The sequence below is a fragment of the Heptranchias perlo genome, chromosome 18 (assembly GCF_035084215.1).
Source record: "Heptranchias perlo isolate sHepPer1 chromosome 18, sHepPer1.hap1, whole genome shotgun sequence".
Classification (NCBI taxonomy): domain Eukaryota; kingdom Metazoa; phylum Chordata; class Chondrichthyes; order Hexanchiformes; family Hexanchidae; genus Heptranchias; species Heptranchias perlo.
Window position 1 is genome coordinate 2,966,458 of NC_090342.1, and position 26,721 is coordinate 2,993,178.

The window sequence follows — 26,721 nt, forward strand, 5'->3', positions numbered from 1 at the left end:
TAGGCAAAACATAAGAACAGGCCAGTGACTGCTAATGGGTAGTATATTTTCAACATAGAACTGAATGCCTTGTTTAGCAATCAGCTTCACTTCAAAATAAAACACACTGGCTGACTGCTCTGTAAATATCCAATGTGTTGTGATGATCATCACTGAACACCTTCATACTGCACAGGAATGGAATTTTATTTGTTAAGTGCACTGGTTAATTTGGAGCAGGTTCAATGCATCATTGACCTTCTCCATGATCTATTTCTATCTACATTTCTTTATTAACTGTTTAAGGACACCCCAGTGATGAGTTATATTAAACATTATTGAACCTGTCAGTCATTGACAGGTTTTTGTACTGTTAATTGAAAGGTTACTGGAGTCACTCTATTCATTGTCTCAACTTATTATGCTTCATGTTACTTTCTGAAGTATAACATTTTAATTATTTTTCAACAGTGTCTCAGGTTGTTTTGTCCTTTTCATTTATCGCTACTTGACGTTATTTAGCTGAATTGTCAAAGGACCAAAGCTGTAATTATAAAACATCAATGGGTCTTTGCATAAAGTGCTCCCACAGCCAAGAGCTGTTGCAATTTTACTACAAATTACCGTGAAATATTATTGGACAAAGTCCACGAGGAATTAGAGCCTATTTCTTTATTCAACTAAATGGGGCCTGTTTGAAGCAAAGTATTGATGAATTATTGAGAAATCACACCGTATTGGTAAATGAAGAAATCAGGGGCGATATATGGGAACTTGTGGGCACTGTTCCAATATATTGCTGAAAGGCAAAGCACCCTGCTGGCAGTGTGTATAAAATCGGTTTTATATTTATTGAATAAAATCACATTAACTATGTTTTAATTAGTTCCTATCACAAGTGACAATTTGTGGATTACCAATGGATGTTACGATAATTACCAGTTGATCTCACATGACGTTGCACTTGGGGAGTCAAGAGCAAGTGTAATCTTCAGGTAAAGTGGGGTTAGATGGTGGGGGGTAATTAGACCAGGAGAGGCAGGAAGTATTTCAATCCCAGTTTTAAAGTCAAACATTGGCTTCATTTTTCTATTTCTATTATACAAATACTCATAATGGAAACAACTTGTATCAACTGCAGAGCCTCCGTTGTTGAGAAGGTGTAATTACACAGTGTGACAGGTTTACATAGGTATTTACAATGGAAACTGCCCATGTCTCCATTTATAATGGGAACTGCTGACGAATTGTGCCCGACAGTGGAGGTGCTGCTGTTAACAACAGTCTATCATTGACAATGTGTAACTGTTACCATTCACTCTTATTTTATCAGAATAAAGCAACAAGACTTACCAATTTTGTTCTTTCCCTCCTCATATTTAACCCTCTGTAAAATATGGTGTAGGATTCTACTTCTTGTCGCATTATTGAAGAACGTATCTTTGTTGTTTATAATGAAGCTGAAATAAGACGGAATTTTTTTTTTCTTTCACCATTTTCAATGCCCGTGCCGCCTGCAATCGGAAATCTGCTTTTGGAAGGTTGGTTGTTATGTGTTTAATGTTTAAGAAAGAAATCCCTGAAGAGATGCAACACAATGCAGCCAAGGTCAAAAGTTCCCAACTTTTCTGGAATCAGTAAACACCTAAAAAGCGTAGTGAGGGCCGGTGCAGCTTAATCAAGTAGGGTAAGTTCTCCGACTGATCCCTCCAAGCTGGAAGTGTTTGTATGATTAACAGGTGCACATGCCCGATTAGTAAATGGCATGGCCCTGAAAGTCTACAGGGCATTAAACCTCAGAGCGCCCAGGTACACCTGCCCCAGATCGCCACCCTGTCAAAGTTCACAAGGTCATGGGACATCCTGTGATTTGCTCCTGCCGAGAGATAGGGGCACATATGGGATGCACTCCCTTCCCTGCCAAAGAGGCCAGAAAGTCCGGTTAAAGAGGCCCAAGCTCAGGACGGGGAGAGGCGGGCTCTGGTCACTCCCTGGAAGATTTACATGCTCTCATTGCTTCCTTGGGGTCTTTTAAGCCTTTTAAAAAACATTTCAGTGTTGAAATTCAACATTGGGGTTCAAGCTACATCTGATCCACACCCCCAGATGGGCCCCACACCCGTTCCTTGGTTCACCGGTATGCTTGGTCTCACCAGGCCCACTTGCATTGATCACAGTCCGAGTCCCAGAGGAGAGCTGGGGAAAGGGAACTCTTACATTGAGTCTTCACCCCAAAGCCCCGACCTTCAAACCCCCACCCCCTTACATTCATAGGAACTTTCAAAAAGGAATTGGATCAATACTTGAAAAGGAAAAATTTAACAGGACTACAGGGAAGTGGGACTAATTGGACAGCTCTTTCAAAGAGCCAGCACAGACACGACAGGCCAAATGGCCTCCTTCTGTGCTATAAGATTCCATGATCCATCCATGTTCTGCCATCCATGGTTTGCATGTCGATTAGTGCCTTCTACCCACTATTAGAACAGCAACTCACGCCTCCAGAATTAAAAAGTAAACGACTTGGTTGTGTATATATTTAACAAAATTACTGTGGTACAAAAAACAAAGTCTCTGAGCTTCCTTTTATTTCTTCAAGATCTGATCAGATTGAACACGCCCATGAACCTTGCAGGAAGAAACACAGTATTATTTTCATTAAAAAAATGTGCCCCTAAATATAATGAACTAACAATGCAAAGTGAAATGAGTACAGAAAAAAAAAACAAACTCTACAAAACCTATAGGAGGAACGGTGCAGGAAATACTGCAAATATAGAAACCTCCAGAAATGTAAAAAAGGTGAAGAGGGAATTAGAAAGGAATATAATTGTTGAAGCTGAATCCAATATTAAGAAATTCTTCCAACAAGACTGCAATTGAGGAGCAATTAAAAGCCCAACATAGTAACAGAAGTAGGCCATTCAGCCCCTTGAGCCTATTCCACCTAAATGGTGGTTTCCTGAAAGTAATCTCTAGAAATAGACAAGGGCAGCCGGTGTATGAGAACACCATCACCTCCAGGCTCCCCTCCAAGTCACACACCATCCCGACTTGGAAATATATCGCCGTTCCTTCATCGTCGCTGGGTCAAAATCCTGGAACTCCCTTCCTAACAGCACTGTGGGAGAACCTTCACCACACGGACTGCAGCGGTTCAAGAAGGCGGCTCACCACCACCTTCTCAAGGGCAATAAATGCCAGCCTTGCCAGCAACGCCCACATCCAGAGAAGGAATAAAAAAAAAGAGTTCACCCATCATAGAAGATTCTACAACTAAACTGAGTGGCTTAGATAAATTTTGCTTAGACATTTTAATTAGGCTTAAAGGATTCAAAACTCAAACCACCAGGGAGTGATGTTTTATACCCAAGGATGATAACTGAAATGAGGGATCGAATCTACAAAGTGCTGACACTGATCACGAGGAAGTCAATGAATATAGGAGAGTTTCAATTGGATGGGAAATAAACCAGGAAAGGCAACAAGATAAAGCTGAGTAGCCACAGACCTGTTAGTCTTACATCAGTAACTGTAAAATAATGGAATTGATACTAGGAAGAAACATTATCTGCATGAAAGTAACGTAGTAAGTGGCAGCCAATATGGCTTCAGAATGAGCACATCCCATCGAACAAGCCTCCTCAACTTTTTTTTTTGAGAGTTCTCAGATATAATACACCCAGACAGGCTACTGCACAAGTTTATTGTGATGGGCATGCAAGATAAAACTTAAGATAAGGAACTGGATGTACTGAGGGGCCTGGGGGAGATGTACAAAAAAGCCTGGAATTCAGGACCGCACCGTAAGTTGGTCAAATTTGGGAACAGAAAAAGACTGATCCCGCACTGTGTTTCAAGTTAAACCATGACTTTAGCACACGGGGACGTTGGTGCAAACTGGCAAAGGGCAAGTTCAGGACTGATGACACACACACACACACAGTGATCAATACCTAGAATAGCCTCTGGGTAGAGTCAGGGAGAGGAAGCACAAACTCTGGAATCATTCAAGAGGCAGTAACATGCTGTGATGGAGGGAGTTTAAATTTCTATGGAAGGATGAACTAGATGGGCCAAATGTCCTCCCTCATCTGAACTTATCTTTCTGACCTTTTGTGACATTTGCATATTTTTTAAAAACATCACAAAGCTATTTTTCGATAAATAACAACTTGAACACAAGTTATCAAATAACATTGTTATCAACTCTCCATAGTTACTGTGCCCAACAGTCAACATTTATGGATAAATATTGGCCCAGGACACTGGGAAGAACTCCCCTGCTCTGCTTTGAATAGTGGCCGTGGGATCCTTTACGGCGACCTGAGAGGGCAGACGGGGCCTCGGTATAAACGTCTCATCCAAAAGACGACACCTCCGACAGTGCAGCACTCCCTCAGTACTGCATTGTTAAACAATAGGGGAGTTCAGACCTGGCAGTTTGCCAAAGATGTCAATAAAATCTTAGATATTTACAGCCTTAATTATGTTATAAATTCTGTATGTGAGTCATCAGTTTGAAACAGCTGCACAGAACAAATACATAAGACATATTAACAAATCCAATACTCTAGGCAGTTATAAAAAGCTAACTAATTAGTCCAGCCAAATCATTTGAAGATAAGACTGCAGAGTACGGATTAGCTTGGCCTTTCTATTTTGCTGGAATATTGCCTTTCCATTAAAGGGAGGTTTACGCAAATGTTACAGGCTGAGAAAATTAACACTCAACCAACGGGCAGCTCAGGGGGGTGACAACGGGCAGCTCAGGGGGGTGACAACGGGCAGCTCAACTGCATCAGATGGCTAACTATATTTTACGCTCAGTGTTAACCCCTTTTAAGATAAATGGGTTATTAAAGTAGTGCCAACCTTGTCAATCGAAGCTAAGAAATCTACTTCCTTTACAAAACTACCAAATCTACCTGTTTCTAAGCTTCATTTTCGCACTAAATGTTTATTCTTTCTAACCCCCTTTATTCCCCATAAATAAACACCTCTCTATATACCCAGTACCAGTTACGTTTTCTCCTTCCAGATATATTCATTACAGAAATATTAAACCATTTTTAAATTTGTGTTATCCAAGAATTTTGTATTATTTCCCCATGGTGATGATTTCTAAGACATCGACCAGTGGGATTGACAGAAATAGTAATACTGGGAAATGTATGATTAGTTTGCATTTTTTAAATATGTACTTGGAATAAATTTTTAAACCACCTTTCAAACCAAATGGAGTTCAATTAACTCGGCTCCCTGTGCACTGCTGCAGTTTTTTTTAAAAAAACTGTGTGAAGTTCAGAGTGAAACAAAGATTTCCCCCCCCACACAGTGATAGGAATGAATGTGTGGACATTATATTGTAAATTCATCCCTTTTGAACCTGCACTTGGAATTAACATGTGCTTTTTGCCATTTGTATTTTCCTTGACAAAGCAAAGTTGAGAGAGACACTAAAGCACATTCATTTTGCATCGATTAACTCGAGATAAACTGCTTGGGCTTTCCGTTGCACGGTATATTTGCTGCTTCAAGCCAGTGTCACTGCTAATTAAAGAATGCGCTGATATCGATCAAATTATGTGCAGGGTGAGCTATACCTCTTAGTCAGTGAGACGGAGCGCACAGACACACTGACAGAAAACAACAATCAGGTGTAGGTTCAGTTACCGTGTAAAAAAACCAAAAACTTGCATTTATATTGCGGGCTTTAATGTAATAAAACGTCCTAAGGCGCTTCACGGGAGCGTTAGGCGACAAAATTTGACAACAGGCCACATAAGGAGATATTGGGACAGTGACCAAGCTTTTGGTCACAGAGGTAGGTTTTAAAAGGAGCGTCTCAAAGGAGGAGAGTGAGGTAGAGAGATAGAGAGGGGTTTGGGGAGGGAATTCCAGAACTTAGGGCCGAGACAGCTGAAGGCACGGCCGCCAATGGTGGAGCAAAGAAGAAAAAAAAAAATCAGGAATGAGCAAGAGGCCAGAATTGGAGGAATGCAGAGATCTTGGAGGGTTGTAGGGCTGGAGGAGGTTAGAGATGGGGGGGGGTGGGGCGAGGCCATGGAGGGATTTGAAAACAAGGATGAGAATTTTAAAAATGTTTACTCTTCATAATGAATTTCAGTGTTACCCAGTTCCAAAATATTCTAATCTGAGCTACAGTCAAGTGGGACAATCCAACAGACCAACTATCCCAATGTCTGCGTTGGGAAACCATCTTGATGCATAAAATTAACTCATTTAAAAGTTGGAAAAATCCGTTGTGCTGCGAACAAGTAAAATTCAATTTAATTCTCTGCAAACTCATATCAGAATTGTTTCAATGTATTAGTTTCCATTTAACCTCAGCTCATTAATTTAGGATTAAACATTTTATAATATTCCAACTTGATAGCTGATGCTTACTGGCTAAATGAAGCTTCGATTTTTGTCACATCATGCACATCCTCAAGTTGAAATTTATACTGATTATTTTTTATTTTAATGGATATTTGATGACATTCGATGTGAAATATCATCCCCAAAAAGGGGAATATTCACATTTGAAGAGGTTGTTAAATTTTCCACAAGTCGTGTGATAGAACTCTCATTTTTTGTTACATTTGTTTATTTTCAATTCTCTCTGGAGTTCTCTCCCTTTTCTTAGTCCCTCAGCTTGATGATCACAAACCTTCAGCCCACTTTATATCAGTAAAGTGTGCTCAGGATGAGATTTTAAACTTTTGCAGAAACCTCGGACCACTGGAGTACACAGTACTCACGAGTGAATGGTCAAGTGGTGAAAGACTCACCTGGATGGAATGGGGAAACGTACAAAAGAAATGTGACAGTTGCTACGTCCCATGCAAGTCCACAAAGACACAAGGCTCGATTTTAACTGCAGGCCAGTTTTGGGCGGGTGGGTATCATCAGGGAGTAACCCACCCGTTGCTCCAGAAATGAAGCCTGGGGTATTTTAACTCCTGGTGCCTCATTTACCTCCTACTGGGCGAATTCCCACCCATTCCAAGCGGGAAGTGGCAGAAAATCGACCAACCTGAAGGCTGACAGCAGATAGGGGATGGGATTGGCTGCTGGGACGGTCTGGGTTTGGGGGGGGCGGGGGCTGACGAATGGGAAAGGGGGAAGCCAGTCTGCAGTAGGGGAGGGCCTGTGCTTTCCTTGCGAGGCCTCCTGCGCCTCCTGGGCCCACAAGGAAACTAATAATAAAAAAAAAATTACCTGTTGGGCCTCTTCCAGGTCCAGATCCCATTCCTCACCCTGTCCGTCTGGCAGGAAAGCCACTGTGGTTTCCAGCTCAGGCTGCTGAGTTCAGTGGGACCAGACGAGCACGTGAACAGAAGGACCCTGCTGGTTTTAGGCAGGGGGTCTTGCCACCTGCTCAGTTCAGGATCAGTCAGCTCCCGGGCAGGTAAATAACCCGGGCTATTCTAACTCCCCACCCGCCTGGTTTCTGCCAGGTGAGTAAGGTTAAAATCACCCCAACACACTGCGAGATTTGGAGGAGGAGAGGGGAAAAAGGAGGAGAGGGGAAAAAGGAGGAGAGGGGAAAAAGGAGGAGAGGGGAAAAAGGAGGAGAGGGGAAAAAGGAGGAGAGGGGAAAAAGGAGGAGAGGGGAAAAAGGAGGAGAATTGCATTAGCGACCAGGTGTAGTCAGACTGTAAACACAGTTCAGAAAAGAGGTGTACAACGTGTGCTACATATGGTGGTTCCCCTAACCCCGTATCGGTGGGGGGGGGGTTAACACATCACTTTGCTAATTCCTCCTGTTTCCTGAACACAATCAATCAGTTCAGTCCACACATGTGCTGCCAAGTCCCTGTTTCGATGACACAGATTTTGAATTTATTTCCAAGTAAGTTCTACCCTCATCACTCCCCAAAGAAAATATTCTGTGGTGGGCTTTTTCTGCTCCCGTTGAATCCAATCTGGCTAGACAAATGTAGAAGAATGAATGCAATTATGTATTTAGAAATGGTAATTTAATAGGACAAAGTCAGCATGGCTTTACGAAGGGGAAGTCATGTCTGACAAATTTGCTCGAGTTCTTTGAGGATATAACGTACAGGGTGGATAAAGGGGAACCAGTGGACGTAGTGTATTTAGACTTCCAGAAGGCATTCAACAAGGTGCCACATAAAAGATTATTGCTCAAGATAAAGAATCACTGGATTGGGGGTAATATTCTGGCATGGGTGGAGGATTGGTTATCTAACAGGAAGCAGAGAGTTGGGATAAACGGTTCATTCTCAGACTGGCAACTAATAGCCAGTGGTGTTCCGCAGGGGTCGGTGCTGGGTCCCCAACTCTTTACAATCTATATTAACGATTTGGAGGAGGGGACCGAGTGTAACATATCAAAGTTTGCAGATGATACAAAGATGGGAGGGAAAGTAGAGAGTGAGGAGGACATAAAAAACCTACAAGGGGATATAGACAGGCTGGGTGAGTGGGCGGAGATTTGGCAGATGCAATACAGTATTGGAAAATGTGAGGTTATGCACTTTGGCAGGAAAAATCAGAGAGCAAGTTATTATCTTAATGGCAAGACATTGGAAAGTACTGCAGTACAAAGGGATCTGGGGGTCCTTGTGCAAGAAAATCAAAAAGTTAGTATGCAGGTGCAGCAGGTGATCAAGAAGGCCAACGGAATGTTGGCTTTTATTGCTAGGGGGATAGAATATAAAAACAGGGAGGTATTGCTGCAGTTATTTAAGGTATTGGTGAGACCGCACCTGGAATACTGCATACAGTTTTGGTCTCCATACTTAAGAAAAGACATACTTGCTCTCGAGACAGTACAAAGAAGGTTCACTCGGTTAATCCCGGGGATGAGGGGGTGAACATATGAGGCGAGGTTGAGTAGATTGGGACTCTACTCATTGGAGTTCAGAAGAATGAGAGGTGACATTATTGAAACATATAAGATTGTGAAGGGGCTTGATCGGGTGGATGCGGTAAGGATGTTCCCAAGGATGGGTGAAACTAGAACTAGGGGGCATAATCTTAGAATAAGGGGCTGCTCTTTCAAAACTGAGATGAGGAGAAACTTCTTCACTCAGAGGGTAGTAGGTCTGTGGAATTTGCTGCCCCAGGAAGCTGTGGAAGCTAGATCATTGAATAAATTTAAAACAGAAATAGACAGTTTCCTAGAAGTAAAGGGAATTAGGGGTTACGGGGAGCGGGCGGGAAATTGGACATGAATTTAGATTTGAGGTTAGGATCAGATCAGCCATGATCTTATTGAATGGCGGAGCAGGCTCGAGGGGCCGATTGGCCTACTCCTGCTCCTATTTCTTATGTTCTTATGTAAACTTTATGAATGAATATTTCACTCTAGAACCATTGGTTACACAAGATTAATTGTAAATGTTTCCTGTTGTGAAAACAAAACGATTAAGGGAGCTTTCAGCGATGTCGTGAACACTCTGGTGGGCAGATTTTGAACTTCCTAAGCTGGCATTGCAGATTGGTCACCATTATTAGTATTACATAGAATTTACAGTGGAGAAACAGGCCATGCGGCCCAGTAGGTCTATGCTGGTGTTTATTCTCCACACCAGCCAAGCTGCCAATTTTCATTGAAGTCTATGGAAATGAGGATGTGTCTGATCCACAACATTCCTTTTACCCCTGGGTGGTTAAGGTGAAAATCTACCCCTCTTGCTCGTTGAAAACTGCCCCAACTCATTGCAAGCCTTTATGACAAGTCTGCGTGTGTGTTACATCCTAAACAAACACAAAATCCATGAGCACAATGCAGCGAGACATGTCCTTGGGTGAACAGGAGCCTTTCACACACAGTCTTCTAAATCAAACAGAAGTTAACACACAAGGGCAATTTTCTGGGTGTTGCTAATGGTTCGGGTTGTCCAGTGGCCACCAGAAACAGCAATGTTTTTGTGCATTGCGAATGGAGGTTACAATTGATTCACAGCATCAGAAACAGGCTTGCGAGTTTGCTATAAGAATCATCATTTGGCCCATTAAGTGGGCAGGGTCACATCAGAGGTCGTCTCCTCTGAAGTTTCCGATCATAAATACAACAACTTGTGCCTTCAACATAGAAAAACGTCCCAAGGCGTAATCAGAAAAAAATGGACGCAGAGTCATTGGAAGAGATTTTAGGGGGACCAGAAAGTTTGATCAGAGGTAAATATTGAGGAAGGTTTTAAAGGAGAGGAGGTAGGTGGAGAGACAGAATGATTCACAGAGGGGGTTCCAGAGAGTGGGGCCTGGGCGGGTGAAGGTTCAGCCACTAATGGTGGGGTGACAGGGGTGGGGGAATAAGTTACACTGTTCGTGCCAGCTCAGACTTGGACTTATGGCCGAATCAGATCTAGTGTTAATAACTCATCACCTAACTAAGCAAGAGAACAGAGAGATGTCTTTTTACTCGTGATATTACTTTGTGCATTTATATAGCACCTTTCATGACCTCAGGACATCCCAAAGCACTTCACAACCAATGAAGTACTTTTGAAGTGTAGTAAATGTTGTTTTGTAGGCAAAAGCGGCAGTCGGTTTGTGCACAGCAAGCTCCCACTAACATTAAAAGGGATAATCAGTTAATTTTTTTTTAAAGTTACATCGAAACTATAGCACAGAAACAGATCATTACAACTCGCTGCGTACAAAAACTCCTCCTCATCTTGCCCTTAAATCTGTGTCCTCTGGTTACCGACCCTTCTGCCACTGGAAACAGTTTCTCCTTATTTACTCTATCAAAACCCTTCATGATTTTGAACACCTCTTTCAAATCTCCCCTTAACCTTCTCTGCTCTAAGGAGAACAACCCCAGCTTCTCCAGTCTCTCCACATAACGGATGCTTTGCATCTTTGCAGAGGGTGCCAACACCTGGAAAATTGCCCTTGTAGGAATGGAACAACTGAGTATCCAATATCCACCCATCCATTATGAAATGTTTTGAGCTGCTATGGAGGAGAGTGAAACTTACTGATGGATCCTCTGTTGGCTGAAAGGAGCCGTGTAGCAGTCAGTGTCCTCCAGATCTGGTAACGTGTCCTTGTCCAGCTTCATGGGCTTCCTCGGTAACCATCCTCGAAACCTGCTCAACCTTTTCTCCATCCTATTGTAAAAATGCGTAACAGTTGTAAACAAACAGTCTAATCTTAAACTTAATCGGGACATATACAAATAAAAGTTTGAGTCTGTCATATCTCAGGTGTTGCAATTGCAAATTTCCGTGTCTCACTTCAAAAAAACATTATTAAAGAAATATCTAACTGACCTGAGTATCTGCTAAAAGTAATCTGTAACTGACCTGGGGAAAGCACACTTAAATCTTGTGGCTTTAAAGGAACAAAGTGACACACAGGCTGCAATTTAGCAGAATACATTATGCATTAACACGACGTTGGCTCAGAATTTCCTGGAGACTCGTGCCATTGTAATAGCGTATCTACATTGTAGGGCCCATTTCACGGCACAAAGGTCCCAGCAGGTTATGGTGTAAGCGACTCGAGCCATTACTTGCACCACACCGTAATTTCCCGGGACTTTTGAATCGCAGTTGCCCGCACTTTTCCATAGCTCCGCCCATCCACCCATTAAAATCGATGGTGCTCACGAGTTTGCTGAATTAAAGCCACTGCGATTGCCGCAGCCACTTAGGCCATTAAAGATTGGCGCTGGTGGGTGTTAATTGTATCCATATGATTTATATCAATAAGTATTAACTCTATTCAGGTGGTGCGTGTCAATTGGGGACCCTCTTGTACTCATTTATATGAGAGCTTGCACAATGGGTAATGTGGATCTCTGTGAATAAAGGCTTGGAAGCAACTGAAGACCAGGCTCTAGTATTTTATCCTTCACCACCTGGCTATCCAGTTTATTACATGGGGTAGCAGAGGATGGTTACCTAAAAAGGTCAAGGTTGGAAACTACAATACTTTTTTTTGGACGTTAAAAAAAAACTTGAAAGCCTTGTGGCCATTGTGGAAAATGGTAGAAAGCAAGTTTTAAAACATAGAGGTTGAATTTTGCTCCGATGTTCTCAGAGTTTGAACCGTTTGAGTAGTGGAAGAATGAGGTTGATGTGGACATGGGTTACTACTCTGCCAAAGAGAAAAACAAGGCATAGCCTTGGCATTGTCGCTTCCTGAACAAAGTAAAATCAGAAGTAAGGTATTTTCCGAGATGGATGCAGGTCTTCTCGATAATGATGAAGGTTTTACCTTTCGAATAGAATTTCTGGATCAAATCTACAAGAAAGGTGACCCGTTACGTGCCTATGAGGCCTGGTCAGCATTTGATAGATTTCGGAAAACGGACGGTCATTCAATGGAAGAGTATATCATGGACTTTAACAAATTTTACAAAAGGTTGATAAAGTTCCAAATGGGAATCCCTGGATTGGTACTAGTGTTTAACTACCTTCCATGAAAAAGACAAAAATGAAACTTGACATGGAATACGATGAGGCAATAATTTTTGGGAAATCGTTTGATTTGCAGTTTACCCAGTCAGGGCATTATTGTATCCCCTTTAATAAAACCTGATGTTTCTCATCAGCGTGTTAGGCAAGTATTAATGGCATCAGGCGACAAGGATAAGAAAGAAAAAAAAAATTGTCTTAAAGTTACATAGGCAACTTGCCCACCCTGCTAGTCAACGTTTAGAAATCCTGCTCAAAGAGTGGCGAGGAATATATGAGGCTAATAGAAGAGATTAGCGAGAACTGTGAAATCTATAAGTATAGGCAGGCGCCCCCACGTCCTATTGTAAGTGTTCCATTAGCACGTGACGTTAACAAAGTAGTTGCCGCGGATCTAAAAAGGTATGGGACGAAGACAGGAATGCTTTTATCTTGCGTTTTATTGACCTGGGTATGAGATTTAGTATTTCTACACTCATATATAGCAAGGAGAAGGTAGTTATTCTAGATAAAATTGTGGAAAAATGATTAGGGACTGGACTTGGGACACCAGCAAAATTTTCGACTGATAATGGAGGTGAATTCGCTAATGTGGAGTTCAGAGATATGAGAGAGAATATGAATATAATTTTCATGAATATAGCAGTTGAGAGCCCTTTCAGCAATGGTCTTTGTGAAAGGAATCATGCTGTGATTGATAACATGGTGCATAACATTTTGTCTGATCGACCAGAGTGTAAATTATCAACTGCCCTAGCACGGCCAATTCATGCAAAGAATTCTCTTCAGATGGTTGGAGGATATGGTCCTTACCAAGTAGTCTCTGGGCGCAATCCCAAATGACCTCCTGTTCTTTGTGATAGTCCTCCTGCTCTAGAAGGTACTACAATTAGGGCCATTTTTTCCTGAGCATTTAAATGCTATGCACGCAGGGAGACAGGCTTTTATCAAGACTGAGGTAACAGAGAAAATTCATAGAGCACTGGGGCATCGTATTAGACCATCTGAGACAGAGTTCAGTTCAGGAGATTTGGTATACAATAAAAGAGAGGGTCATAGGGAATGGAAAGGCCCTGGTAAGGTAATAGGTCGCGATGATAAGATAGTAATTGTTCAACATGTCAATCAAACTGTTAAGGTTCATTCCTCACGATTAATTAGAATTAATTATAAAATCTAGGTCTCTGAACAGTTGATAGCAGTAAACGAGACACCTTGTGCCTCAGATGTTCATGATCCTTTTGATGAGGTTCCTGAGGTAGATCAAGGGCTGGACAGTGGTAATGTCAGTGATCAAGAAATACATGACAGAGCTATCACATCCACAGAACAATTATCCCAAGTGGGTACGTGGTTGACATATGTTCCAGAGGGGACTAATGAATGGAGGAATGCAACAATTTTGGGACGTGCAGGCAAAGCTCCTGGTAGGTTTAAATTTTGGTTAAATGTTCAGGATGATGGCCATGCAGCGAGGCCCATGGACTGGCAGAATGAAACAAAAGAGTGGAGAGTAGAGTACAAGTAGTGATGGGAAGTCCAAAAGTGATTCTCACGTCAGAAAACGATCGCGAACTAGGAGCTAAAAGAGGGAGATCTCACAGTAGTAGTCCCTACAGACTTAGAAGTGGAAGTAGATGATGTAGCTTGACTAGGTTAGACAATGAAACAAAGACCACAGAACAGTCACAGAAGCAGAAGTCCTCATGGTCGTGAAGTTTTGGTGGCTGTCAATAAGCTCGAGAATAAATGAGTAAGAGAGGCAAAACAAAGAGAATTAGATAGTTGGAAAGAATATGGAGTTCATTGAGGTCAGGGTCAACCAGCTTTGTCACATAGATGGGTTTGTACTGAAAAAGTCCTTGCAGATGGCCCTTAAGGCTAAAGCAAGGTTGGTAGCTAGGGGTTTTGAAGAGAAACTGGGTGATACAGATGTTTGCGTGAATTCTCCCACTGCTGGAAAGGTAATCTTAAAAAAATTTTTGGCAACATATTCATGGGAGCGTAGATCATTTGACATAAAAGCCGCATTTCTGCAGAGCGATACTTTTCAGCGAGAAGTGTTTCTGAAACCGCCTAAAAGAGGCAGCAGGTGTGGAAGGAAAACTATGGAAACTAAAGAGGGAGGGGGGTTGTTAAAAGTACTCTGGCTGCTGAAACACTGGCTCTTGTGGACACAGTGGATATGGGATTCTATTTGGCAAATATTTTGAGTGACATCCTGTACAATGGGAGTACTGAAGATAGTATACCCAGTGAATGTTATGTAGACAATTGTGCATTGTGGGATAATGTACACTCTACGAAAAATGTGAGTGAGAAAAGATTATATATTTTTCCTCGCTGCTTGAAACTTATGCTGGAGAGAAACGAAATCTCCAAAATTAACAGGTGGGTTCAAGCCATCAACTGTCTGATTGTTTTACTAAAAGAATTACATGTACAAAAAAATTAGGGGTCCTGGAGAAGGGTCCCTCAATGTAAAGCTTTGAATAGTTGTACGGAGTATGGAAGTTCTTGATTTTTGAAATTTTCATTTGTATTGTATATATAAAGTTTGATTTTGTTTTTATTTGAGAAGGTAATCTTAATTGTATCCAAAAGATTAGTCAATTAGTGTTAATTGTATTCAGGTGCTGCATATCAATTGGGGACTTCCTTGCATCCATTTATAGGAGAGCTTATCTAGGGGGCGCTCAGTGGGTAATGTTGATCTCTGTGAATAAAGGCTTGGAAGCAACTGAAGACCAGGCTCCAGTGTTCTATCCTTCACCACCGGGCTATCCAGTTTATTACAGTGGGATCTTGGTAGTGGTGTGTTCATTAACTCTCACCACTAACATCACTAAACATCTGGTCATTATCACAATGCTGTTTGTGGGATCTTGCTGTGCGCAAATTGGCTGCTGCGTTTCCCTACATTTCAACAGTGACCTCACTTCAAAATTACTTCATTGGCTGTACATCCTGAGGTTGTGAAAGGCACTATGGAAATGCAAGTCTGTCTTTCATGCTTTACATTACAACTGGTGCAATGGATTTGCTTTGATTGTTAATCAGATTTAAATGGATTATGTGATTCACAATTATACTTTGCTGTGTTTAAGATAAAGCTGACAACATTGTTTACGAATAGCTATCAGATTAGTACAATTGCTGTGGGGCAATTTAAAGTTCAAAGGTCTAATCTGGACAATACAAAGTCCAGATTACATGTATTTATACAGCGCCTTTAACATAGTAAAACGTCCCAAGGCGCTTCACAGGAGCGATCAGGCAAAATTTGATTGGTAAAACTATTTACAGAATACAAAGCCTTGCAATATTGGCATCTCATTTAATTATCTACCCTTTGTGATCAAAAAAACCACTTCATAAAGTCGATTTAGACTTTGGGCAATGAACTGTGCTGTATCTTAAAGCACAGACTTCTGCGTGTTAACTCGCACATCAATATGTTTTGCTAGGGTGATTTTTCTAATCCTCGAGCTATTATTTCCCGACAATCAATTGCAGATTTTAACGGTACTGGCGACTAACGAGCGGCCATTGCTTTAACAAACCATTGGCACCGTCCCAATCATCAATGGATTTGAATAAAGTTAAAATTAAGTCAGGTAAAGTATTAAAGACTTTTAGAATGTGAAAAACGGGAAACCGGCAGGAATTGTTTAGCTTTGTAACTTTTAATTAGAACTCGTGTTCCGTTCAGCATCCGGCCCCCAGCAACTTGGACATTGGCCGCGCTGCTTCTGACCCATCGCAATGCTCGCTGCGGCACATCCTTACCAATTCTCCAGCAAATCTTGGTGTAAATTTGCCACTGGAGCATACGATGGTCTAATTAATAGCTTCCGACGCCAATAGTTCCAGGAAATTCTGGGCCATAGTGTTGTTGTCCTCTTATAACAGGGGATCCTACAACCTATGGTAATAAGCAGTCCCACTGGAGAGCTGCTAGCACACGTAATTGGTTTATATGCCACACAGATTATTAATGATAATAAAACAATTCCTCCTTCCTCATCAGCTCAATTGCACAGAGATCAAAGCTGATCCACTGGGATTGGGTTTATTTTTGTTCTGGTCTCCCAAACACAAGGTATGGCAAGTCTACATCTCACTGGCTGGCAGCCCATCTTATACCACACGTTATTTAGTAGGTGAACAAGCACCCACTACTCTTGCTGCTGCTTAATCTGTTCTCCTAAAGTGCTAAGGTCGGTCTCCTACTATGGAGGGAGGAGTTTCGCAAGACACAGCAGGCATTACTAAAAGCAATGATGGAGGGTGGCATTACCTCCAGTTGGGTGAAGACTTTCCACTATAACATTAAGGGGTGATTAACCACACCTATGTTCATAGAATTACAAGCTTGTTCAGCAAGAAAGCAAGCCATTAGAATTTGCCTGCAACATTTGTTTCACTAAAATATAAAGGTGTAATCAGTAGGTCTAAGGCACGTTTTTTTAAAAAAAAACTGATGTGTGATATGTTTGTGTCAAAAGGTAATTAAATTGGACCTTGGCTTTCATCAGCCATGACCATAGCTTATCGTTTGATTAATGATCTTAAGATATTGGAAACAGTCAAGGAACCATGAGGGGATCTTCCAGTCTAGCAGAGCAGGAAATAAGAGGCGCCCTCTTTCAGTTCATGCTGGTTAAGAACATAAGAAATAGGAGCAGGAGTACACCATATGGCCCCTCGAGCCTGCTCCGCCATTCAATCAGACCGTGGTTGATCTTTGACCTCAACTCCACTTTCCTGCCCGATCCCCATACTCTGATTCCCCTCGAGTCCCGAAGTCTATCTATCTCAGCAATATCTCAGCAATATATTCAACAACTGAGTATCCATATCCCTCTAGGGTGAGAATTCTAAAGATTCGCAACCCTGTGAATGAAGAAATTCCTCCTCATCTCAGTCTTAAATGTCCGATCCCTTATCCTGCGACTATGCCCCCTAGTTCTAGACTGTCCAGCCAGGAGAAACAACCTCTCAGCATCTCCCCTGTCAAGCCCCCTCAGTCTTATATGTTTCAATGAGATCATCTAATTCTTCTAAACTCCAGAGAGTGTAGGCCCATTCTACTCAACCTCACCTCATAGGACAACCCTCTCATCCCAGGAATTAATCTAGTGAACCTTCGTTGCACCGTCTCTAAGGTGAGTATATCCTTCCTTAGATAAGGAGACTAAAACTGTACACAGTACTCCAGGTGAGGTCTCACCAAAGCCCTGTACAATTGCAGTAAGACTTCCTTACTCTTGCACTCCAACCCCCTTGCAATAAAGACCAACATTCCATTTGCTTTCCTAATTGCTTGCTGTACCTGCATGCTAACCTTTTGTGTTTCTTGTACAAGGACACCCAAATCTCTCTGAACACCAACATTTAATAGTTCCTCACTATTTAAAAAAATATTCTGTTTTTCTATTCTTCCTACCGATAACCTCACATTTCCCCACATTATACTCCATCTGCCACCTTCTTGCCACTCACTTAATCTGCCTATAATCCCTTTGCAGACTGTGTCCTCCTCACAGCTTACTTTCCCACCTAGCTTTGTATAGTCAGCAAACTGGGATACATTACACTCGGTCCCTTCATCTAAGTCATTAATATAGATTGTAAATAGCAGAGGCCCAAGCACTGATCCTTGCGGCACCCCACTAGTTACAGCCTGCCAACCTGAGAGAGTGACCCGTTTATCCCTACTCTGTTTTCTGTCCATTAACCAATCCTCTATCCACACTAATCTATTACCCCCAACCCCATAAGCCCTTATCTGGTTAGGTTTCAGGCAATGCTCAATGGCACCAACCTGCTCATGAACTTGTACCGTCGATGCAGGTAATAGATTTTTCTCCTGGAAGAACAGCAAAAATGAAGCCAGTCGAGAAGCAAACCCATCGTCAGTTACAGTATGAACTAGCAAGGAAGGAAAGGGAGATTGAAGATATAAGCCTGCAAGAGGTAGAAAAAAAAGACTAAAAGGAGAGATTAACAGATCAAACACAAAACAATTCAAAAAAGACATAATGAAACAAGAAACTGTTACACAATGTTTTAAAACATCAATTCTCCTTTTCTACAAATTCTATCGTTCTATGTTTAAGATGATCAGAGAGTGAAGAATATTGAGATATTTCTTTCTGCAGAGGATTTGTTGAAGCACAGACTGTTTTGCCAAAGGGAGTGGTTGAGACAGAGACCATTGCATCTTTTACGGGAAGAGTAGATAAACATTTGAAGCAGAGGAAGACACAAGGCTATGGGGAGAACGCGTAGCAGTGCGATTAGTTTTTGATTGCTCTAACAAAGAGCCAACACAGAGAAGATGGGCCAAACGGCCTCCTGTAAACTTCTTTGGTTCTAAATTGTTTTTTTTTAAATTGTTCCCTCTACCTATTTTGAGAAGTGAGACAAGTTTTGGTACATTAGTAACTACTCCCTTCAACCAATGGAAATGCTGTCTACTCCATCATAACCCTTCATAATCCTGAAAACCTCAATCAGGTTGTTCTTTAATTATCTCATTTTAATTGACAGACACCTTACATCGAATTAATTGGAACTCTCTGGTCAGCTAATGGATTTTTCTATAACCCTTCCAACCAAAACTGCTTAACGTTCTGGGAACACGATCAAGAGTCAATTCTAAACGGATGATGCAATGCATTTTCTCAGTCCAATTTTTCATTGGTGGGATACAGCCAAGAGCTTAAACTTAAACGGAAAGGGAAAAAACTGCAAATGTTGCAAACAAAACAGAAAAGTTCAGCTGGTCAGATCTGGGGAGAGAAAAGGCAGCTCAATGATTTGGGCATAGACCCTTCATCACAACACAAAGGGGCCATGCCTGAAATGTTGGCCTACTTTGTTTCCTACAGATGCCAACAGACATCAAATTAACAGGTCCGGTTATACCCGGGTCAAAAATACAGACAAAACATCCAACAGAACAATTGGAGACAAAAATAAAGCATATTTCAGCCTACCTGAAAGGCATTCGTACATTCATCAACTCTGCATATCGACAAAGAACCTCCCAAGGGGCATGTAACTTCACAAATATTATATCACTATTGGTTATTGATGACTGCAAAGAAAAAATCAATACATTTATCTAATGAGGTTTTGGAAAATGCTCTGTTATCATAATAAACAGTCCCTTCATAAGCACCAAGCAACTTGCCCCATTATGGCCTCTCCCCATTCATTGTATTCACTCAATGTTTTAAGAAAGGCGGCCAATTATAAATAAAGAACTTACATTTATACAAGTGCTCAGCACATCCCAGAAACACCCAAAAGCACTTTATGTACAATACAATTCTTTGAAGCAGAGTCACTTATGTGGGTAAACGTGGCAGCCATTTTGCACACAGCATGATCCCACAAACTGCATCACACACACTTTTAAGTAATTACAGCGGTTGGCATGTCATAGCATTCTTTAGTCCCATTACAATATGGCCATATTTCTACTGATTTTGATACCATTTCAAATTGCAGAATACACTTCAAACAGATATAAAATGGTTTGTTTAATGCAGGGTGATTATTAAATACCATAGGCTTGTCCAGTATGTTTTTAGAATATTTAGCACTCATTATGAATTCACAGAATAGAATCAAGATAATCATCAGAATAAATAATGTTTTGTTATAGGTCCAAGACAAAACTAATTAATAATGACTAGTCATTAAGTTCAAAATCCAAAACTAGGAAAATAAAACATTTGTTTATTAAAATGTGTTGATTTTTTTTAAATTTGATATTACCTCTTAAAAAAAAAACTGACCCAACTAATCCATAACCCATCAACTCATTCTCTCTCGACTAGTTCCGATCTCCCATCACCCTCAAAGTTAACCCTCAGTAGCAGCTTAAAGAAATAATTTCAATTTAAGGCAAATTGGACTGGGAGACAGAACCACCTCCTCAGAACTAGCAGGAGGGAATGTGCAAAGTCTGGGGAACAGACTGTCCATATGGAAGTAAACTGCATAAACTTTTGCAATAAGGAAAAGAAACCAAATAAAAGGAGGAGTCCATGTTTGCTGATTGTGGAAGGATGTACATGTCCCTTTCAGGTCATTTTAGTCAATAAAGCCTCCCACTTTCCAATTGGAAGCTTGGTGAAATTTTATAAATCCCCCTCTATGAATTTTAATTGAGCTGCAACTTCTCATTCAAACTCATCTTATTTATTCTTTCTTACTCCAGGTTTCCTCGTCTCAGATCACTTTGAATCAGTGAATCCTAGCTCTCCAAGTACCGAGGAGTGCCTTAAGAACATAAGAAATAGGAGCAGGAGTAGGCCACATGGCCCCTCGAGCCTGCTCCGCTATTCAATCAGACCATGGGTGATCTTCGACCTCAATTCCACTTTCCCGCCTGATCCCCATATCCCTTGATTCCCCTAGAGTCCAGAAATCTATCGATCTCAGTCTTGAATATATTCAACGATTCAGCATCCACAGCCCTCCGGGGTAGAGAATTCCAAAGATTCATAACCCTCTTTCCCTTGTCCATATATCCAAGCAAATCTGTAATGTGCTTAGGGATCAAGCAGTGAATTCTTCAATTTATTTCAGCTATTAGTTTTATTAAGTGTGTTCACATGATGATCTGTGTCTTCACAAGGTGGCACAATAACATTACACTAGACTGTAATCGTCCTCTGTGTGTTCAAACCCCTCCATGGCCTCACCTCTCCCTATCTCTAACCTCCTCCAGCCCTACAAGCCTCCCAGAGATCTCTACGCTCCTCCAATTCTTGCCTCTTGCACATCCCCAATTTTCATCGCCCATCCATTGGCGGCCGTACCTTCAGCTGCCTGGGCCCTCAGCGCTGGAATTCCCTCCCTAAACCTCTCCGCCACTAACTTCTCCTTTAAGACGCTCCTTAAAACCTACCTCTTTGACAGAGCTTTTGGTCATCTGCCCTAATGTCTCCTTACGTGGCTCCATTCTCAAATTTTGTTTGCTTTCACTCCTGTGAAGCCCCTTGAGACTTTTTACTACGTTAATGACGCTGTATAAATGCAAGTTGTTATTGTAGACTGTGACTTTAACTGCCAAACAAATTTATTAAACAGTAAAAGTGAATAGTAACTGCAACATATTTTTTTTTAAAAACAGTGGTTAATAACCTTAGCCATCTGCTTGAGCAATTGGAAAATAAATAGTTCTCCACTGCTGTGCAAAGCTTTTTGCATTGATAGCTCTTTCCTTCTCTCATCATCTATGGAATCTCTGGCCTGACCAGGTCTCTTCAAAGCCTCCGATTTGAATAAGGCAGGTGGATAAATAACGTCAAAAAAAGTGACCCCGGACCAGGCAGATTTAAATAACTGTCTATTAACTGTAAATAAAGAACCACGTCAATTAAATATGTATTCGAACAAATCCCATGAAATGTTTGTGCTGAATTGGAATAGTTCAAGAATAGACATGGGGTTTGAGTTTCATTCTGGGAGCAGGAATCGGGCGAGGGGTTCACGTATTTAGATGATGAGCATACACGACCGCCATTTGAGAACAGTGAGCCAGATCATTCATTACAAGTGCTCTTGGACTGGCTCCATCTATTGGGTGCTCTTGAAGAATATTTTAAACCACAAATGTCACACCAGGAAAGGAGGTTAAAGAAAACTCCAAATTTTGGATGTAAAAATACAAATTAAGAATTTTTTTGAATAAAACAACAAAACGATGTTTGTTCGATGCAAACTCCAACTGCCTCCATCTGCAGTTTGACACAGGGTCTTGTGTCTGTAGACAGGTAACTAGGATTCCTGTTCCACCACACCTACATTGGCAGACCAAGGACCCTGGAACTTCTGGCCCCATTTAACCAGTCTGTCTACATTTTGCTGTTTGTTTCCATCATTTTTCAGCCTAGAAACATCAGATGGTTCTCACTTATAAAAAGAAGCAGGATGAGAAACACAAAGCTGTGAGTTCAGAAGGAAAAAGACAAACTTAGGAACAGGAGGCGGCCATTCGGCCCCTCATGCCTGTTCCGCCATTCAAATAGTGGTTAATCTGTACCTCAACTCAGTTTACTCGCCTTTGCTGCTTATCCCTTCATACCCTTACCCAATAGAAATCTATCGATCTCAGTCTTGAAAATTCCAACTGACCCCTCGCATCCACACTGGAGGGGAGTTCCAGATTTCCACTACCCTTTTTGTGAAAAAATGCTTCCTGATTTCACTCCTGAACGGCCTGGCTCTAATCGTAAGATTATGCCCTCTTGTTCTGGATTCCCCCACCAGAGATAATAGTTTCTCTGTTTCTACCCTATCAAGTCCTTTTATTATTTTAAACACCTCAATGAAATCACCCCTTAACCTTCTGAACTCAAAAGGAATACAAACCAAGTTCACACAACCTATTATTTAACCCTTTAAGCCCCTGTATCATTCTGGTGAATCTGCATTGCAACCCCTCCAAGGCCAAAATATCTTCCCTGAGGTGCGGTGCCCAGAACGGAGCCTAGTCTCCAGCTGGGGTCTGACCAAGGATCTATAGAACTATACCCCTTTGTATTCCAGTCCCCTTGCGATAAAGGCCAATATTCCAGTAGCCTTTTTGATTACTTTTGGTACCTGTAAACTAGCTTGTAGTGATTCATGTACCTGGGCACCCAAATCCCTTTGTTCCTCCACAGCTCCCGGTCTCTCTCCATTAAGAAAATATTCCGATTTGTCCTTCTCCGATCCAAGGTAGATGACTTTACCCTGCTCCACATTAAACACCATCTGCCATAGTTTTGCTCACTCACAGTCTACCTATGTGCCTTTGTACTCCCATCCACACAACTTACTGCCTCCTAACCTAGTATCATCTGCAAACTTTTTCCAGTAAATTTGCTGAATTACAGCAATGGGTAAACCTGCCATCAGAGTCAGGCTGGAATGGTATCAGAAACTGTGCTTATAATCCTGGAATCTCTCAAACAATGTGCCATTGGGGACCTATCACTATTATCAATACAGGTTTGGCAGAATGCCTACTGTAAGCAAGAAATGATGGTTTGTCCATAGTTGTCGATGGCGACAGCCTGTGATTCATCAATTAACACAGGTTGTGAATTCTCATATGACTGTAAATTCCAAATTTCACAAGGACTGTTCTCCCACACGCAGAGGATATCAGATGTCAGACTGACCCAAGGGCTGATCTTCCCTGGATTTCCTTTGGATCTCTTTTCTTTGGCTAGCTGGATACGACTAGCTTCAAGCTTTGTTGTGCCAACGTGAATCGTCTTTTGCCCCTTTTTACTGTCGCAAGCATTATGCTCCGGTCACAAAGAAATTACCAATCACATTTCTTTTTAGAATGGTCTTTGGACAACCCTTAAATGTTTTGAACTGACCACGTGGAGAGGGTTTAACAAGCTTCAGCACACTGTAGAGAGAAATATCACACGGTCCCAACAAATGGTTTTTACAGCAAATTGGAGAGACTGTGAAATGTGAATGAGAAACGTTATTTCTACAACGGAAACTGAGAATAGTATTTGATTATCGAGACACGACACTGCAGGGAATTCTGTCCCACGCACACTCCAAGAAACTAGCAAATAATGGAACAGGCTGAATTTCTATTTCAGTTTCCCTAAATTACAACAGTGACTACACTTCAAAAGTACTTCATTGACTGAAGCGCTTTGGGACGCCCTGAGGTCAAATGAAAGATGCAATATAAATGCAAGTTCTTTCTAAATCCTAAGATTACGATGGGTTGGACTGGATTTACTGCTTTCTATTTCAGGACCTACAGAAGTAAATTCACACGTCAAATCTTTATTAATACCAATGAATTATAATTGGGCCCAACATTCATCATTTTAGCAAAAAGAAAAACAGGAGAACTGCCCTTTTATCAACATAATTAAACTGTGAATGAAATCATGGGAATGTATGACTGAAACGTGACTTCTGAGAATGAGATTTCATCAGCAATCAAAAACTGTCTGAATTGTAGTTAAACCTGCAAGAATACTTCAACACCATTCCTGGAGATTGCTAATCAACCACTTAACCAGCAGAAATGTCAAAGTTTATTCATCCACCTGTGAAGTGCGTAATCATTGATGAGAACAATTTACATTTATACAGCACCTTTAACATAGTAAAACGTCCCAAGGTGCTTCACCAAAGCGATTATCAGACAAATCAGCAAGTGAGAGCAACTTGTCTAATACAGCAATGCGAACACGTCTGGAGTGGTGTAACCATAACCACTACACTACCATGCCCATTGCATTTATAGGTAGAGCACCTTCTGTATCTCGAAGCCCATCAGTTGCCTTTAAAGCCAGTCAGCATTACTTCTTCAGCTAAGGGAACAGTTAGTGGTGGGGAACGTGTACATCCAACACTGAGCAAGTCACCAGTCCACAAATGGATAAAGGCAATTTATTTTTAATCTAACTTGGCAGCCTGACATTGTTTATTTTCTGTGTAATGAAAGAAACAGGCAGCTATCCAGAAGCCCAGCACGACCGACTCAAGAAATCCCCTGTGGGAGTCGTGAAGGGCACCGTGACGTCAACGCTGAGGATAATATTGACCTTAACGACCATTAGTGGCACGCTGTAGATGGTTGACCGTCCCTTCAGGCCATCATGGACCAGGTGGCACAGGTCAATCAGCCATCATGGTGAGCCCAAGCCTACTCATGTTCTGTTTTTTTTTTATTCGTTCATGGGATGTGGGCGTCGCTGGCGAGGCCGGCATTTATTGCCCATCCCTAATTGCCCTTGAGAATGCCCTGCCACAGATGACTTCAGGATGACTTTGCTGTGGTACCCACTGACTGGGCAGCACCTACCATGAATCCTGCACCTCCCTCTGTGCTGAAAGGCCACACCCTCCTCCTCTTTTTCCTCCATTGCAATGCACCCACCAATGGCTACTCCACCCATGACCTCAAGCAGAATAGGACTCCTCTATACCGTTCACTTGTCTCACTGCTGTGATGATACCTTCCTCTTTGTCAAACCACCAACTCCAAATCTCACCTTAAGTACAATACTTGCTTTCAATTCAACTCCACCTTTCTCTCCTCCTTTAAGACAATCCTTAAAATCTACCTCTTTGACCAAGCTTTTGGTCACTTGTCCTAATATCTTCTTATGTGGTGTCAAATTCTGTCTGATTACATTCCAATGAAGCACCTTGGTACGTTTTACTACGTTAAAGGTGCTATATAAATGCAAGTTGTTGTTGCACTCGTTCACCATTCATGGCCCATAATTTGCTGTAGCCGATGAACGAATGGTACCCGCCCTTAGTTAGATTTGCCCGTTTAATTTCCATGATATTTTGCGCTTGAAGTTGCTGGAAGTGGGAGATGGAAATGGTGCTCCCTCTACAGGGCATCTGAGACCTGAGTGGACAGGGCAAGCAACTGGGTATCTCCTTAACCAATCAGATTGAAGGATTGGGAAATGAACAGCGCAAGGTCTGAATAAGGAAGTATAAATTAGAATAATGAATTCAATGTCAAATCTGGTACAGAAAGAGAAAAGAAAGAAAGAGAGGGAAAGAAAGATTGGGATTGAGAGATTAAAAGAGAAAAAAGTTTAAAAATCAATTTAAATTATTCTTTTTTAAAATCTCCAATAACAATTAAAAGCTGAAAGAATGAGAATTCATACCTGTTTCGTTAATTTTCAGTGCCAGAGTGGTTGATTGGCAGTAATTAAGGGGCAATTTTTTCACTCAAAGGGTGGTGAGTGTCTGGAACGAGCTGCCAGAGGCAGTAGTAGAGGCGGGTACAATTTTGTCTTTTAAAAAGCATTTGGACAGTTACATGGGGAAGATGGGTATCGAGGGATATGGGCCAAGTGCAGGCAATTGGGACTAGCTTAGTGGTATAAACTGGGCGACATGGACATGTTGGGCCGAAGGGCCTGTTTCCATGTTGTAACTTCTATGATTCTATGATTCTATGATTCTAAAAAGGGTACTTAGGCTGAAATGGACAAGCTCCAACTTTGTGTTGAGTTTAGTTCGTATCCACTGCGAAAATACAGGAACTTCACACCGTTCAATGCAATTCAACAGTGAGATGCCGCTTTCGTGAAGCTAATGGCGCACCTCGGACAGCAACTTTTGCATTTTCATGTTTAACCCATGCATCTGCCCCTCGCCTGAAGTTGCTGTGCAATTTGTGCATAAATAACGGTAAGTGCCATTAGCCCCACCGTTATTTTGACAGCAAATTCTGGGTCATAGGCTTTTAGCAAGACTTCAAGCAGCAAAAGTGAGACCTTTTTCATTCACTTTATAGAAACACAGAAAATAG

At 41.6% G+C, this 26,721-nt stretch overlaps 1 protein-coding gene across 3 annotated transcripts in view; it reads right to left on the bottom strand.

Moving 5' to 3' along the window:
* Positions 1-26,721, bottom strand: part of LOC137334503 (anoctamin-4-like) — a 167,335-nt gene that overhangs the window by 51,403 nt on the left and 89,211 nt on the right. For all 3 annotated transcript variants that reach the window (XM_067999216.1, XM_067999215.1, XM_067999217.1), the window contains exons 5-7: positions 19,391-19,491; positions 10,944-11,075; positions 1,333-1,439 (exon numbers count right to left, since the gene is read on the bottom strand). In XM_067999216.1, the coding sequence (XP_067855317.1) occupies positions 1,333-1,439; positions 10,944-11,075; positions 19,391-19,491 (340 nt within the window). The remainder of the gene's footprint in view (positions 1-1,332; positions 1,440-10,943; positions 11,076-19,390; positions 19,492-26,721) is intronic.